The following is a 16,106-nucleotide window of genomic DNA, read 5'->3' on the forward strand; positions in this document are numbered from 1 at the left end:
TCGCTCGTCGCTGGATTGGCATTGAAAGGAAGAAAAAAGGAATGCAATGAGAGGGATGGACATAAAGAAATGAGAGGACATGAGGGGACATCAGGGTAAAGATAAGGATACAAAAGCTGATGTAGCGCCAGTGTCAGTGGAAAAGAAAAGGAATATCTCAGACCGCAGCTGTGTGTAATTCAACGGCAACTTCATTGTGTGAGGCAAGCACATATTTGTGGAGGGGCAAAAACGCTGAGAGAGAGCAAGCGTAGGAAGATCACCAAGTGCACAGCTTGTGTGGGACAAATAGACTTTGACGCTTTGTCTTGTGTGTATTTACTTAAATGAGTGTGTGTGCAACCGCGTAGTCCACAGCCATAAACGGGAGGTTGGCCCAATCAGGCTCACCAGGCCTTGGTGGCTGGTACAGGCAAGAACCATAGGAAAAGCATAGGAGGGGTACAGTGGCGGGCCCAGGGGTGGGGGCATGGCCATGGGGGGCCCGCATCCCTTCCTCCGCCCTGCACCGGGACAGGCGCTGGGGGTTTTGGGGTGGGGGTCCTTTCAGGGGTGCACCAAGACTCTCAGAGCTCAGGCCTTGGCTAGGTAGAGCAGCCCCTGGGATGGGGGGCTCAGGTAGTGTGGAAGGTTGCGGAGCGGAGAAAGCAAGGCGGGCAAGATGTCCTCGAAGAGTCTGGGTTATACTTGGCTCGCTGGTTCTCGTCTTTCTCACCTCGCTCTTCTTCTCCATCTCGTTACGGGGTGGAGTCAGCTTCAATTACCTGGAACCGCCCGGCTGGGAGGATTCTCGGCGGGTGAAGCTGGTGCCCAGCTACGTAGGCTCATACAGACAGCCCCCCTCTGATTCTCAGCAACAGCAAACATGCGCCTGCCCTCGTTGTGTGGGAGATCCCGGTGTCTCGGATTGGTTTGATGACAACTACGACCCGGATATCTCACCTGTTTGGACCAGAGACAACATCCAGCTGTCCTCTGATGTCTACTACTGGTGGGTGGTAAGTAACAACCCACGTTTATTGCACAAGTTCAATATATGAGATATGAGTTCAATTTGTTCCTTGACCACGCTCGTAACTCAAATCATCTTTTCCCAATGAAATGAATGGAAATTCCATGAATCCATTCCAGAACCGTATTGAACCTTTGAGCTTCTGGGACTCAGCAGCCCCTTGTGCCCGCAGCCCGTCGTCACCTTGAGAAACTTAGCAAGGCTTGAGTACAGAAGAAATAAATGGCCGAAATCCCACAACGCACTGCATTTCGGACAAGCGGGGCTGCTGTGGCTGCTGGAAACGTAGCCTAAACATTGACTTGTATCCTTAACCTAAGCTACAATGGAACCTCTGCAGTTTAACACACCTCAGACTATACATGAATAAAATACATTTCAAGCCGCTGTCATGTATGACGTCAGGCAAAACTGGATGGAAAACCTTGGGAGTATTGGTAGGATTTATTGCGCAACTGTGTTTGTGTTCTTTGTTATTTGGCTTTTGGTAACGAAGCCTACCATCGATGCAAAGACAAAGTTTAATGATGACCAATACATAGTACATATGTCTCTGTCTTTGCTGCTCAGTACATTATGGCACATTTATTCTAAAGCCATTCTAAGTATTGACGATCGGCATCCCGTAGAGATTTAGTTCATATAAATGATCGTGTGGCATGTACAATCTTACACTATCAATCTTAAAAACAGACGTATCAAGCTGTATATTTTTCTTTAGTAAGCTATGAAAGAGATTCATGCATCTCAAGCCCTTTAACAGCTCATCATCCGAAAGCCTCATGAGGGGTAGTGAGCTTTGCATTTCTGTGGGCTTTGCTGTGCCTACAACTGATATCGTAGATCACTTTTTCCACCTACTTATTTAAAATATGGCATTTTGCCAACGTTTATTGAATTTCTGTGTCCCTCTCTTTGTTACAGCGACTTTTGAATATCTCCACACACCCTATTCCCCCAAAACACTTAATAAAATAAAAGATCCACTCTAACCTTTTCAGTCAGAATATATTTAAAGACCGCAGTAAAATGAAAACATATTTATATTTTTCCCATATGTACATGTACAGAGGGAATATAAATGTCTAATCACAATTCCACTTCATCCTCTGGTGTCGTCAAGCCAACCACGCCACTGCTTCAATTTTCATTTCTCCATATTTCCAGCCAGTCACATGGTAAGATGCTGGCAGAGCAGTGACATCTTTGAAATAAATACTGTACAGCCCCTGGAAGTGTTTAAGCTGTAGGTCTGAACCCTGCTTTTAAAACTAGGAAGTGTTGCGGGAGCATATGTGGCTTCAAGTCGGAAGGCTCAGTGTAGCTCCTACCGCAAACACTGACGAACAGCTGCCAAGTCATTAGGTCACACTGCAACAGGGAGATGATGAACTGGGGAGGAGGAGAGTGGAGAAGGGGAGTCCAAAGCACAGAAAATGATGGGGGGGGGGGGGGTAAAAATTAGCTGCTGCAGACCTGTGAGACCAATAGGAGCCTCCATAGCCTTGAATCCCTGAATGTGCTTTAACCTCTTTTTGAACCTGTTGAATGATCCTGATATGCCTCCCCTTTTTCTTGCAAACCTACATGGCTATAAATTATGTAGATGCAAACCAACTGTAAAAAAAATCATCACTATTCTGTGATAAAAGAATGGAATTAATTTACATTCATATGCACAACGTGTATACAGTATACTGTGGATACGAACAGGAGAAGAGGAATATCCCTGGAAAGTCAGCAGACTCACATTCTAAGCAGAAAACCTCCATAATGTCCAAGCACTTTTGTCCAGCGTGAGTATTTCAGTGCCGTGGAAGTCGAAGATAATCAGCGGTGATGTTTAGTGCCCTTATTGGTTTTATTTTGGTAGGTTTCTACTTCCTGATTGTAACCCAGTTCTGTGTCCTTGAAAGAACCCTCAGCTGGAGCCGGTATTGATAATCATTTTTGTTTACATATTTGGTATATTCGGTATTGATCATCATTTTGTTTATATGTTTGAGTCCACAAGCAGGAGCACTGAGTAAAGATGTCGACCGTTAGCTTCTCACACTATCCGTTGGCTAGCTAGCCACCGATTGGTTAGCTGTCATATCCTTGTCACTTGTGATCAAAAGGTCGCATAATCAGTGTTCCCTGACATATACATTTATTTGTGGTGGGCGACCACAAATGAATTTTGGATTGTGGATTTTGCTACGCGGAGATTGTGCCGCTGTGTGATCCTTCTGTGTGTCTGCTAATCGACACCACCGCTTTTCTTCCTGATGCGACACGGCAAATACAGTACTTCAAAAGGCTGAAGTATCAAAGGTATCCATATTTACATTTGATAAACGATCTTCTGGTGCCAGCCGCTGGACACCCACCACCTCAAATAGATTCCGGTCCTGTGGGAAACACTGGTTATACATGTTGTGATTTAACATTTTACATTACGTTAATGTTTAATTTCAGTTTATGCTTTAGTATATCGGGTGTTTACGTGTACATGTATACGAGAATTAAAATGCAAATTTCTTCCTACATTCACAATGATTACAAAAACAGTGCCTGCATAGTTGTTAAACGCTTAATGATGGTGACATTTTGGACTCTCAAATACAATTTCTTGATGCAAAATGTGGTGGGCAGCACAGCGCTGTAGTGGTACGCACATTTTCGCAGGTTTGAATCTCACCTCAGGCCCTACTGGGTGTGGAGTTTGTATGTTGTACCTGTGCTTGTGTGGGTTTTCTCCGGGAAGGATACTCCACATGGGAAAAACACGCATGTTAGGTTAATTGAAGAAAATTGTCTACTATTGTGAATTTGAGTGTTAATCGTTATTTGTTTAATATGTGCTCTGCTACTCAATGGCGACCGGTCCGGGGTGGACGCTGCTTCTTGCCCAAAGTCAGCTGGGAGAGGCTCCAGCTCACCCACTGCCCTGATGAGGAGGATAGAAAATGGGAAATGTGGGTTTGAAAGTTGACCAAATTGAACTTCTACCATGATGGATTGTGTCCTTTACATGACCGTCGTTACTATCTTGAGTTTTAACTCATGCTGGTGGATAAGATGCCTGACAGTTTAATGTACGTATAATGTGTGTGTCTTTACTGGCTGTCCTGAAAAATAAAATATCCGTGTGTTAGAAGTGCCTGCCAGGTATCTCCTACTTTAGTAGTCAGCTTACAGAAAGATTAAAGGTCCCGGAACAACAGAGGTGCAATGTGCCAAGCTGGATTTGGCATCGTGCGGGGAGCATCAGACAGATAAGCTGAAGGATGGAGGGAGGGATGAAGAAAGATGGGGAAAAAGAAAAAAAAAACGATAAGGCAAGGCACCAGATGGTGAGTGAGAGAGGTAATGGGGAAGTAAAAGACAGATTTAGTGCTCTCTGATCGGCACTGATGAGCTGCGTGCCGTTCGGGCGCCCCAAAGAGACCAAGAAAGACAAGAGGAGGAGAAACAAAGAGGGAGCAGGGGAAATTAGAGAGAAGGAATTAGACATGAGGGCACGCTGGCTGCTGGTGAAGACGTGTGTGTGTGTGGCTGGAAATGTAAGGTAACAAGATGTGTGTCAGGAGAGGGGAAGCTAGGCCGACTGCGACTGAAAGAGTGGGGGAAAAAGGATGACGAACGAGGCAGTAGTTCTGTTTTGGTGCATGAATTCTGATGTATGAATGCATGTGCGTAGGCCCCTGTGGTTTGCTGAGTTGTTTTGAGTTGGATACTTTCAACTGCGCCCAAATGGAAAATGTTTCCACTGTAGTACAATGGACCAGGAATAACCAAAATACGCAGAACACAACAGCCATTATAATTGCATTGAAATGTTTATACTTTTTTTTTTTAACCTCAAAAATTATTGAATAAGCGGGGACAAACCACCAATAAGCGTTTTCTGGGTTTGTTCCCCAAAAAAGAAAATTAAATTGGGGGAAAAAAGCCAGAAAAAAAAAAAAAAACATCTGCAGGGGTTGCTGGAATGTTGGGTTTACAAACAGCCCAGTTTATGAACAATTCGGGTTATGTCCAAAATTTCCGCAGAAAACGCACCTCTAGTTATGTATTATTATCAGTTTATGAATTGTCTTGGTATGGTCGAACAGAAGGATCTATGTTGTGCTTCTACTCACGCTGCATGACAATCATTAACAGTGCATAATGCTTGGATGTACGCTGACAACTAGTTGTCTGCGCTGCGGCGTAAGGCGGGAATCTGTTCTGCGCGGTAGTTCCGCCTCCACATCCTCGATCATTCATCCATCCATTTTCTGAACCGCTTATCCACACTAGGGCGTGCTGGAGCCTATTCCGGCTATCTTCGGGCGAGAGGGGAGGTACACCCTGAACTGGTCGCCAGCCAATCGCAGAGCAAACAAACAACCATTCGCACTCACATTCACACCTACAGGCAATTTAGAGTTTTCAATCAACCTACCATGCATGTTTTGGGGATGTGGGAGGAAACCGGAGTACCCGGAGAGAACATGCAAACTCCACGCAGGCGGGACCGGGATTTGAACCCCGGTCCTCAGAACTGTGAGGCAGATGCGCTAACCAGTCGATCACCCTGCCGTCCATCCACGATCACAAACAAACAGATTTGTGATTGATGTGGTAAAATAAGTCTGGAAATCATTTTATTTTCGTCCAAAAAATACCATTTACAGTATGTGTTATTTATTGAATTGTAGCATCTGTTTAATTAACACAATGAACGGTTGATGTCGGCCGTAATCACGTCAAAATAGCTGTCTACATTGATAGATGTGAACACTAGCCATGCCGGCGCACTGTAGTAGCCCGACACGCCTACGTGGCAGCCCTATTGGCAGGGGCAACGTTTTCCGTTACATCGATTCATCCAGCCAGAAAGCGCGCACACACGCGTGCAAATGAACACAAAACGTGCACACACACGCTCACACATACACACTGCTAAATTTCAATTATGTTATAAGTTGTGGTTCCTCAGCAGGACCTCCTAACCATATTTTCCTCTCTCTCTAGATGTTGCAGCCCCAGTTTAAACCCCACAGCATCCAGCAGGCGCTGCTTAAGTTGTTCCAGGTATCCAATTTCACTTGTCATTTTACTTTGCCACTTTTAAATGAGCAAAGTTTAAGCTTTAACGTGACAACATTTCCTTGCCTTAATTTCCCCTTACGGAATTGTTTTTTTTCCCCAAATGTCTGTATTTCTGAGAGGCACTCTATTATCACATATTATTTACATCTACATCATATTTTATGATAAAAAAACATTCAGCCCTCTAATGTACAAACAGCTTTTAGTTGGACAGTTAGGTCTGACCTGCATGTTAATTATTTGATCATTAATATTATTATTGTAAACCGCTCCGAGTGGTGGAGTCGTGCTTCACTTTTTCCGATGTTCCACCATTGTGTTTTCTGACAGGTCATTCCTGGACGATCGCCGTATGGCTCATGGGATCCGGGACGATGCCTACGGTGCGCCGTAGTGGGGAATTCGGGAAACCTGCGCGGGGCTGCATACGGGGCGACCATAGACGGACACAACTACATCATGAGGTGAGAGGATTGTATTGTGTGGATGCATGGGAAGCGTATTAGATGAGGTAAGAAAGTGAGGATGCAGATGGCTGTAGAGCACCGTCATTCACCCCAGCATGTGTCATTAAAGTAAACAGATGCAATATTTAATCAGATGCGATATTTAATCTTAAAGTTTTGAATGTTCCTATTGGTTGCCCTTTGGTGGGGGTGGGGGGCGGAGGAGGGGTTATTGACTTGTTGGAAGTTCAAGAATCCCAAGAAGTTGAATTACATTGCCTGTGTTGTCTCACAGGCATGCAGAGTAAATCCTTTGGTCTCAATCTATTCCCTCTGTTGTGTTGTGCATGATGAATAGTTACATGATCAGCAATCAATTTCCACAAAGTTTATATATGCTATCACACACACACACACACACACACGTTAGCTTAAAGTATGGTTATACTAAAGGATCAAAAGCTCAATAATGGACTGATGGGAGAGACCCATGTACTCGTCAGGGATGCAAATATTCAACTTGTCACTGGCAACAGACACGTTTCAAATTGTTCGGCTGAGGTAGGCAGGTCTACAGTACTGTGCAGCTCTAGTTGATTATGGTATCTCAATGTTAAGAGACGAAATTAAAAAAAAAAAAAAAAAGCATACAAGCATTGAATTTTAAGTAGACGTGTGTGGGCAGCTTCCCTTCTGACTCTGGTATCATGTTCCATGTTCTCATATCTGCAGTTTGACTCTAATTGGTATTTAAAATGAGCTCGAGCTCTGCCGCCCGCCTCCTGCCTGTCTGGACAAGCGGAATTCAGTTGGGTACAAAATACAAGCGTAGCGTAAAATGGGATACCGTAAATTGAGTTGTACCATCTGACTTTTGACAGAAATTGTTCTCTCACTTAGTGTCTGCATTGCATTGTCTGGATCCTTCTAAACCATCATGCAAATAAGATGGTGATTATTGATTCAGGTCACTGTCTCAAGATCAGCGCATCAATGTTCCATTATTGCCTTCATTATTCAGTACATTTTAAAGTCAGTGGCTTCAGTCCTAGTCAGACTAACACTGCTAACGAGTGTTAGTCTGTATTATCGTGATGTTCCTCATCTCAGAGGGCAAATTATGACCGGCGTAGCTTACGTGTAAGTAGAGAGCCGGTGTACCACGGGTGAACGTGAATACTCTGGCAGTGGAGTCTTGGATCTGGCAGGCGACGAAGGCTGATTGACCAAGGGTGCGCGGCCGAGGCGGTGCTGATTACTGGGAAGAGAGGGCGAGAGGGGCTCATAAACGTGCCCCCCTCTCGACGGATGCCTCCTGACGTCCTGCCCGGCTTCCCAGCGTGAGCCGCGTAAAAATCCCCTGACCGGGGAGTCATCAAGAATCACAGAATCTCTGCTCAAGTTTCAACAACGGAACTGCAGGCCACAGCTCATGACAAACTTGGCCTTTTTCACTTAATTGCCAAATGTTCCTTCCCATTTACGGACAACAACTTCAAAGCTAATAGTGGGAAATAATCAATAGTACCACAAGTAGCACTCTGTGGCGTTATGGTGTGGCCTTGGCTGAAGTCTACAGTACGAGGAACCCGTAAAGAATCACGACAAAGTGCTGCTGCCCCATGCGTCATTTTTGTACGATATTGATTATTTAACAACGCAGCATGTTTCTGAATGAGCAAACCAGGTGGCTCCATTCTTTGCTAGCTATCAGAGTGCACCCCGAAGACAAACATCTCTCATACTGCTCCCCTCTTGCACTGTCAGGATAAACTTGGCCCCCACGGTGGGCTACGAGGAAGATGCCGGCAGCCGCACCACTCACCACTTCATGTATCCCGAGAGCGCCAAGAACCTGGCGGCCAACGTCAGCTTTGTCCTAGTTCCTTTTAAAACACTGGATCTCGTTTGGATCACCAGCGCGCTGTCTACCGGCCAGATCCGATTGTAAGCGCACTATACAATTCAGACAACTGGGCAATTAACAATCCGTCTTATTTCAATCAATCCAACTGATAGAATTGTAATTCGTCCTTTCTCCTCTAGCACCTACGCGCCAGTGAAGCAGTTTCTCCGTGTGGATAAAGATAAGGTGAGATATTATTCGTTGTTATTAGCTATGCCACGACGGAGACATAAATACACACACACACAGAGAGAGAAACAGAAACACGCAGACTTCTTTCCCACAATTATGTCCGCTTTGCTGATGGGGGATTAGTTAGGCTAGAAACCATCCCTTTGTTTTAACTCACTCTTTAATCCATGAAAATAGATCAACTTCACATAATCCCCACCATGTGGAGACTTCATGGAGAATGTCTTCGCCTGAGCACCGACACACATTTTACAGCCTATTTTGGAGTACAACCAAAACCATGGATTTGTAAGATTTACTGAGAGTCGTCGCCTAAAGCCTTGTTCGCTGGCACTCAATGTTACCTGTAGATTAGAAAAGTGGAAATTCTCATCAGGTCATTCATTCTGGTTGTTTTAAAGTAAGCCAAACCTCAGGCAGTGTTTCACAAGGAATTCTTTTGTTTATGTTCCGACATAGAACCCAAGTAAGTGCCATCTTCTTTTATAACCATGCTGAAAGAAGTTTGAACAATGCATTCTTCTCCAAAATAATCCATGAGTCAAAAATGGTCTTTTCCCCCCCATTAAGCACAGTTCTAATCCTGATTTTAACAGTCTCCCCTTAACTCCTACAAATGCGAGGATTTTGCATCCCACTTCAGAGGAAAGATTGACACTATCAGATGCAATAAATGATCTATCCATGACGTGGTTTTAACTTCATCTGAGTGATGATAATCTGAGGAAACACTGGACAGTTTGGGCCTGGTAAAAGCAGAGACGCTTCTCAAAGTTCTCAATTCAAACCCGGAAGTGGTCAAGTGTATTACTGTATAGCAATATATGAAACCGCGTAGTTCAATTGGTTTGGTTTTTAGTCATGTTTACCGCTGCATGCACTCGGTGGCAATTTGGCACCCTTACTCAGAATAGTGAGTGTGATGTTGCATTCTACCACTTCGGAGGTCAGTTGTGAATTCCAGCGTGTGCGTGCGATGCAGACGCTGCCTAAAATGTGCAACGACGTCATCGATTCAAAGAGAATCACGAAGGGAATTGTTAGCAAATTCACAGCGAACGATTCCAAGGTATCGTTGCCACAGATTCTCGATATCCATCCCGACTGAACACCTACCTTTTTCGTTTAGCTTTTTACTAAATATGGATTTAATTTGTTGACTTTTGTGTATCTTAGCTTCTATTTGTACTTCCTGCTTTTGTATTCTTAGGTCTAGTATTCATGTTCTGTTTATTTTGGTTGTTGTTGTTTTGATCATTGTAGCTTAACAGATTTACTTCCGCAAGGTTTTTATATCATTCAACTGATGAATATGATTTTGTAATATTCTACTACTTGGAGTGTTTTCCTCAGAAGGGAGCCCTCTGCGATGGGAGCTGTGTTGGGCCGTGGGCGCGGTGCCGCCTCGTGGGGCCCCCAGCCACTGTGCGTGCAGGTACCTGCTCCACCGCTGCACTGGGGGCTCCGCGGTGGTGGCTCTTGTCTGCGGCCTATGGTAGGGCCCGAGTGCTGAGGGCTCCTTGACATGGTGTTTCCTCACCTGGATGCTCTGTGCTAGGGCTGGGTGATCTAGGGGGGAAAAAACAAATCAAGGGTTGTTTTTTTTTTTTTAATATCGTCTGATCTTGATTAGTGTCGTGATATTTTTTATTTTTTTATATATATATATATATATATAGATTTTATATGCTCACTAGGGCCGTGGGCTTGCTGGAGCCTATCCCAGCTGACTCTGGGCGAGCGGCGGGGTGCACCCTGAACCGGTCGCCAGCCCGTCGCAGGGCACGCATCAACGAACAACCGTTCGCACTCACATTCACACCTACGGGCAATTTAGAGTCTTCAATCAACCTACCGTACATGTTTTTGGGACGTGTGAGGAAACCGGAGTACCCGGAGAAAACCCCCGCAGGCACGGGGAGAACGTGCAAACTCCGCACGGGCGAAGCCGGATTTGATCCCCGGTCCTCAGAACTGTGAGGCAGATGTGCTAGCCAGTCGGTCACCGTGCCGCCGCAAATAAAACAGAATGAATACAGAAAAATATAAGAAAAATGTTCTCTCAACTGTGCAACGAATGTAGAAAAATAGAACACTAGAGTGCACTGTTTTGAAGTCCTCAGTAGTTTTGGAGGTATACAAGATAGAAAATAAACAAACTGCCCCTCGACAATAATGCGGACACCTTGGATTGTAAACATTATCATTCTCCAGTGATGATGCTACGTACCTTGTCAACATTATTGCGACTTTCAAATGTGCGGCGCCTTTAATAACAATACAGATGAACTAGTTTTGCAATTTCACAAACGGCCTGAATAATAACGACACGATCGATTGCTGCTTCGGTCTGGTGGCCTCACGGCTAGCGGTGGCTAACTGCTAACGGCGCGCGTGCTGACAGGCTCTGCTGACTGCGCTCGCGTTGTTGTGCTTTCCACTTCGTCGCATACCTTGCGCATCGGCCGATTATTAGCATTGCTCCACGTCGCTTTGGAGACTTTGCGTTGTACTGTATGTATGAAAGTGCTATACAAATAAAGTTTGATTGATTGACTGATTGATTGATTCTTCCCATGTGGGAATGTTGATCTTGACAGCAATTACAAATGGCTTCTTTTCATTGTCTATATGCAGGTCCAAATCTTCAACCCAGCATTCTTCAAATACATTCACGATCACTGGACGAGGCATCATGGTCGCTACCCATCCACAGGCATGCTAGTGCTCTTCTTCGCCCTGCACGTCTGCGATGAGGTCAGTGAAAAACGGTAACATCTGGTAACTTTATTGTTTACATGACAGAACTTGACACGTTATCACTCTTTGGATCACCACTTCTCTAGGTAAACGTGTTTGGATTCGGGGCAGATGGCCGTGGAAACTGGCACCACTACTGGGAGCAGAACCGCTACGCTGGAGAGTTTCGAAAGACGGGGGTCCACGATGCAGATTTTGAAGCTCAGATCATTCAACGACTGTCTGAGGCTGGAAAAATCACTGTCTACCCAGGGAAATAAATCAACTCCGGGAAACGGGTTCCGCCAGAGATAGTGTGTTAAACAGTCACAAGTTTGGTCACGAGCCATCCAATGGCCGAGTCCTCCTAAGAGGGATACGAAAAGGTCATGGATGGGTCCCATCGCATCACATTCAAGCCCTCTAGCTAGTAACTAAATGTTTGGATGTGGATCCGGCGCTCAAAATGTGGCAACATATCAATCCGAGTGAGGTTCCGCTCACACGGTGATGGGGAGGGGAGGGCCCCGGGGTTTCACCTCTTATGCTGAGAGCTGAGACTGAAAGACCCGAGGAGTGTTTCGTATTCACAAACTTCAACTCAGGAGTGAAAAATAAAGACATCCAACTGAGGAGTGACGATGAGCGGTACCGAGCTTGGCGTTGACAGCGCTCGAGAGGGAATCGTCACATTCTCTCACGTGCTCTATGAATCTAATCCACCACCTTTTTTATTGATACACATTGCCTTGAGCAGGAAACGGCGCCATCAGCAGTCTCGAGGACCTCTCTGTTCACCAGCCAGTGTTTCCCATAGCAACAAACTACGGAGCGCCGGATGTTGACCGACACACAGCGCAACACTGTAGGCGTGCGGACGGACAGACAGACAGTAGTGACTCACCGCACATTATGTGGTGCCAACCGAAGCGCTCGGCGAGATTTTCCATTTCTAACATCAGATCTCATCATAAGAGGCATTCCCCGTTTTGGTAAAGAAACAGTTCTTCTTGAATCACTTACAGGGATGACTGCTGTGTCGCATTAACCCTGTTGGAAAGAGAGAGAGAGAGAAAAAAAGAGTAGGTGATCAGTGGGAGTCGATGGAATGATTCTCCTGGAATGCCCACGCAGCGGAAGTTCCAGGAGGATGATGTCTTGACTGCATGTTTGGACGGCTGCACGCTGGACTCAAATCAGATGTTTAATCATCCCCGTGTGCTGTGTCACGGTCTAATTTAAGAGCCGAAGCACGGCAGAGCCGGCGGGGCGCGCGCCATTTGGTCCGGGTCTGTGTGGTTCTGCTGCGATGTAAGGCTCTCGGCGAGCTGTGCCGCATTTGATGAGTTACTGATTTGACTTACTGATGAGTGCCCGTGTGATTGGTGGAAGAACGCTGGAAACCACACGGATGTGAAATCATCGAACATGACGGCTTCATCGACTGCTAGTCCCGGTAAACCTTCGCTGTCCGTTCAAGGAGTATCGCGCCGCCACACGCCTTAGAAATCCCCATTCCGTTCCGTTTTTCATGACTATGTCCTATTCACTGCTGCGGAATGTTTTATTTCCGTTGCTTTATTTGTATTGCGTTCTATAGTTTGCGACTGTTGCTTGCACCCTCAAAGGACGTTCGCTTTATCACTCCCTTGGTGATCCCGAAAATATTTTTATTTTGAGGAAAGAAATGTCCTGCGAGTGGCTGGCGACCGGTTCGCCCAGGGTCAGCTGGGATAGGCTTCAGTAGGCCTGCGACCTTAGTGAGGATAAGCGCTACGGAAAACGGATGGAAGGAAAGAAATATCACATTAAGGGTACATTTGGGGGAATTATTTCGCTTTTCCTTGAGGAGCTACAGAAAAAGGATCAATAGAACTCTCGTAACTGTCCGTTCAATTTCGAAGCCTAAGCCCAAAGAACGTTTCCCTGCAAACTGAAGTTACCTGCCCATAGTGTTCAAATGATTATGCGTGTTTTGCCTTGAGATTTGTAGTTGGAATACAAACCTAAGAGCGGTATAAATCACAGATACTCACCAGGCACTTTATTCGGCCCACGATCACAACTAAATGCAATGCAATACAATACAGAAGCTACATTAAACCACAATATAAACATATTGTTGAATGAATACATGAATGGCTGGTGAGTGTCAACATTGCACTCATTACAGACGTCTGCATTCCCACAATGAACACAAAACTATCATGAATGGAGATGATGGAGATGATTTGACCGAGAGGAGAAAACGACACATAGGAAGACTTGCTCATACTCGAAGACTTGAAATAATGAGAATAAGGCCAATCATTGAAGAGAATATAGAGCATGTTGCTTTGCTTGAGACTCCAGCAGTAACAAAGTAGCAGATTTGAAGGCCTAAAAAAAAGCTACAAAAAGTTACAGCTAATAACTATCAGCATGTCCCTGTGGCAGTGGTGCTTCTTGCACTTCATTTATCGAAGAAATGATCTTTTCGAGCAGGTTTGGGCAAAGTCTGGCCTGTGGGCGACGTACGGCCCATCCAGCATTTGCATATTTTACATCATCAGCGATTTCAGAAGGTAATACAAATATAGGCCTTCAATTGTTCCTTTTATATTGATTCTTCTCATGGAGTCATTGGTTGTCTGATTTATTGTAAATATTGAAAAGATGGTAGTTATACGTATTTCGTCTTTAATAGTTGTTGAATTCATTACAGTGAAAAAATTATAAATAAGGCCACTTCTTCTTTTCCTTTTGGCTAAAGATGAGAATGATTTGAATGTTAAAAAAAGCTGTGTTGAATACACCAAGTATGTTTTTCTTTCTTTTTTTTTTTTATCTCATCTACGGATGGCCAGGCCTGTCTGTCCCTCTTCCAAAAATCGGATGTGGCTCTTGAGTACAAAAGATTTCCCAACCCCGTTTTAAGCTGTCGCATATATTGGTTTCAATTTGCTGGTGAAGAAAGTACTTGTTGTCATAGCGATGAGAGCTGAGGAGCCTGACTGCGCCCAACTGGTCATCAGAAGAACTCTCCCTTCTCTGTGTGCATACGCTTGTCTTTTATCTTTCTGTCCGTTTGTGTCTGGCATCAATTCTAATCATCTTTGCACATGACAGCTTTCACAAATTGTATTTCATTTTTCGGGACAAGAGTGCTTGAAGGAGTGCGAGCGCTTTTTCACTGACTGAAACACACCTGCTGTATGTTTGCTGGCTGTGAGCTGTGCCTTCTGAGTTGGATACAGCAACTCAGCACATACAAAAACATTCACTTCTGACAACTTTTTTTTTTTTTTTTTAAAGTTAGCCACAGGATAAAGAAGAGGTTTTAGGCTAGCGATATGTGTCATTCATTGCCACCTTTTATTGGAATTTACTATGTGACACGAACAATACTTACCTTGTTTTTCCATATCATATATATTTATCCACGAGTGACTCAATAAACAATACGCCATATTCGAGGACCAGGCATGCCTTTTTGTCTTGCTAATATCAATATACAGTGGATGTCAAAAGTCAACACTCCCCTACTAAAAAATCTGAGACTAAAAAACCTAATAGGCTTCATACACACTTTTCTTTTCTGTTTAACAAATTTCATGGAAGAAAGCTATGTGGTTGCCCAAGTATTCGTTTTCAAGTTACAGTGAATTACTTTTACTCATGTCTTCTTTCGGTTATGAGCATGGCGCAAACTTGGTAATATTTCATCATTATTTATTTGCTCCAAATGTATTGCACGATCTTGAGGGCTTCAGTTGCCTACAGAATTGCAAGTGGAATTAAGTTCAGGCTCTGGCAAAACTGGTCCATTTAGTTGTCCCATGTCTCGGTATTTTGGACTACCAGTATGCCCAAAATCTTTTCAAAGATTTAAAAGTTTTAATCTTGTCCGCAGATTTGGGGGGATGTTCCGTTTTGGAGCATGGGATAGATATCCTCGGCCTTAGTAACTCATTTTAGCAAACCTCTTACTCGTAGTGTTTTGTATGGTCTTGCTTTATTCGTTATTTTAAAGTTACACCAAAACACAACGGGTTAGTCGAGTAGAAATGGGTGATGGCTCATCTTTCATCTTTCCTGCACACTCACTCTTGCACTGTACTTGTTATCACTCTTTGTATCTTAGGTTGTAAAAATAAAAGCTTCTTGAAATTTCGTGCGGGGTCGTGTTACTGTGTATTTTGGCTCAAAACAAAACAACATTCGATGAGAATAACTTGATTCGAATGGGATTATGTCACTTAAAATAGCTCCAACTCAAATGTTACTTGCGCAAAATGAGAACAAGCAACAGGCTTGAGTTGGGTGATTCGCTCCAAAGGTAATTTGAACAATTGTGGTACCTTAATTTAATGTTTAATGTCCAATCAAAGCTCCATTCGAAGACGGTCCACCTACACACAGAAAGGAAGGTTAATTAGCTAATTAGCCAAGAAGCGCTAATGGTAATGCCCAAATTAAAGTAGTTTACGTAACGAACCTCTGGTCACAAATGTACCTTAGTGTTAATATCTCATGGGAAAAATGAGTTTAAATCATTCATCATTTTTAAATCATTCATAGTTTTTAATTTGGGGGGACTTCGTCAGTTACAGTGTTCTTCGCTCGGTATGATGGCCAAAATGGCCACTTGAGATTTCCTGAGACCTCATTGGGGCACATTTAGAATCAGGTGACAGTTGTACTTGTCTGCATGTGATTGATTTCTGCAAATTACAGCGCCCCCTCGATG

The 16,106-nt window shown here is 44.2% G+C and overlaps 1 protein-coding gene across 1 annotated transcript; it reads left to right on the forward strand.

The window, feature by feature from the left end:
* Positions 1-536: 536 nt before the first annotated feature.
* st3gal2 (ST3 beta-galactoside alpha-2,3-sialyltransferase 2) lies at positions 537-15,529 on the forward strand. Its single transcript, XM_061676254.1, has 7 exons — positions 537-998; positions 6,017-6,076; positions 6,425-6,558; positions 8,308-8,487; positions 8,587-8,632; positions 11,276-11,395; positions 11,485-15,529. Exons 1-7 carry the CDS (start codon positions 606-608, stop codon positions 11,656-11,658), a joined length of 1,107 nt encoding a protein of 368 aa, XP_061532238.1. The 5' UTR covers positions 537-605; the 3' UTR covers positions 11,659-15,529.
* Positions 15,530-16,106: the final 577 nt, after the last annotated feature.

This window comes from Phycodurus eques, chromosome 5 (genome assembly GCF_024500275.1).
Source record: "Phycodurus eques isolate BA_2022a chromosome 5, UOR_Pequ_1.1, whole genome shotgun sequence".
Lineage (NCBI taxonomy): Eukaryota > Metazoa > Chordata > Actinopteri > Syngnathiformes > Syngnathidae > Phycodurus > Phycodurus eques.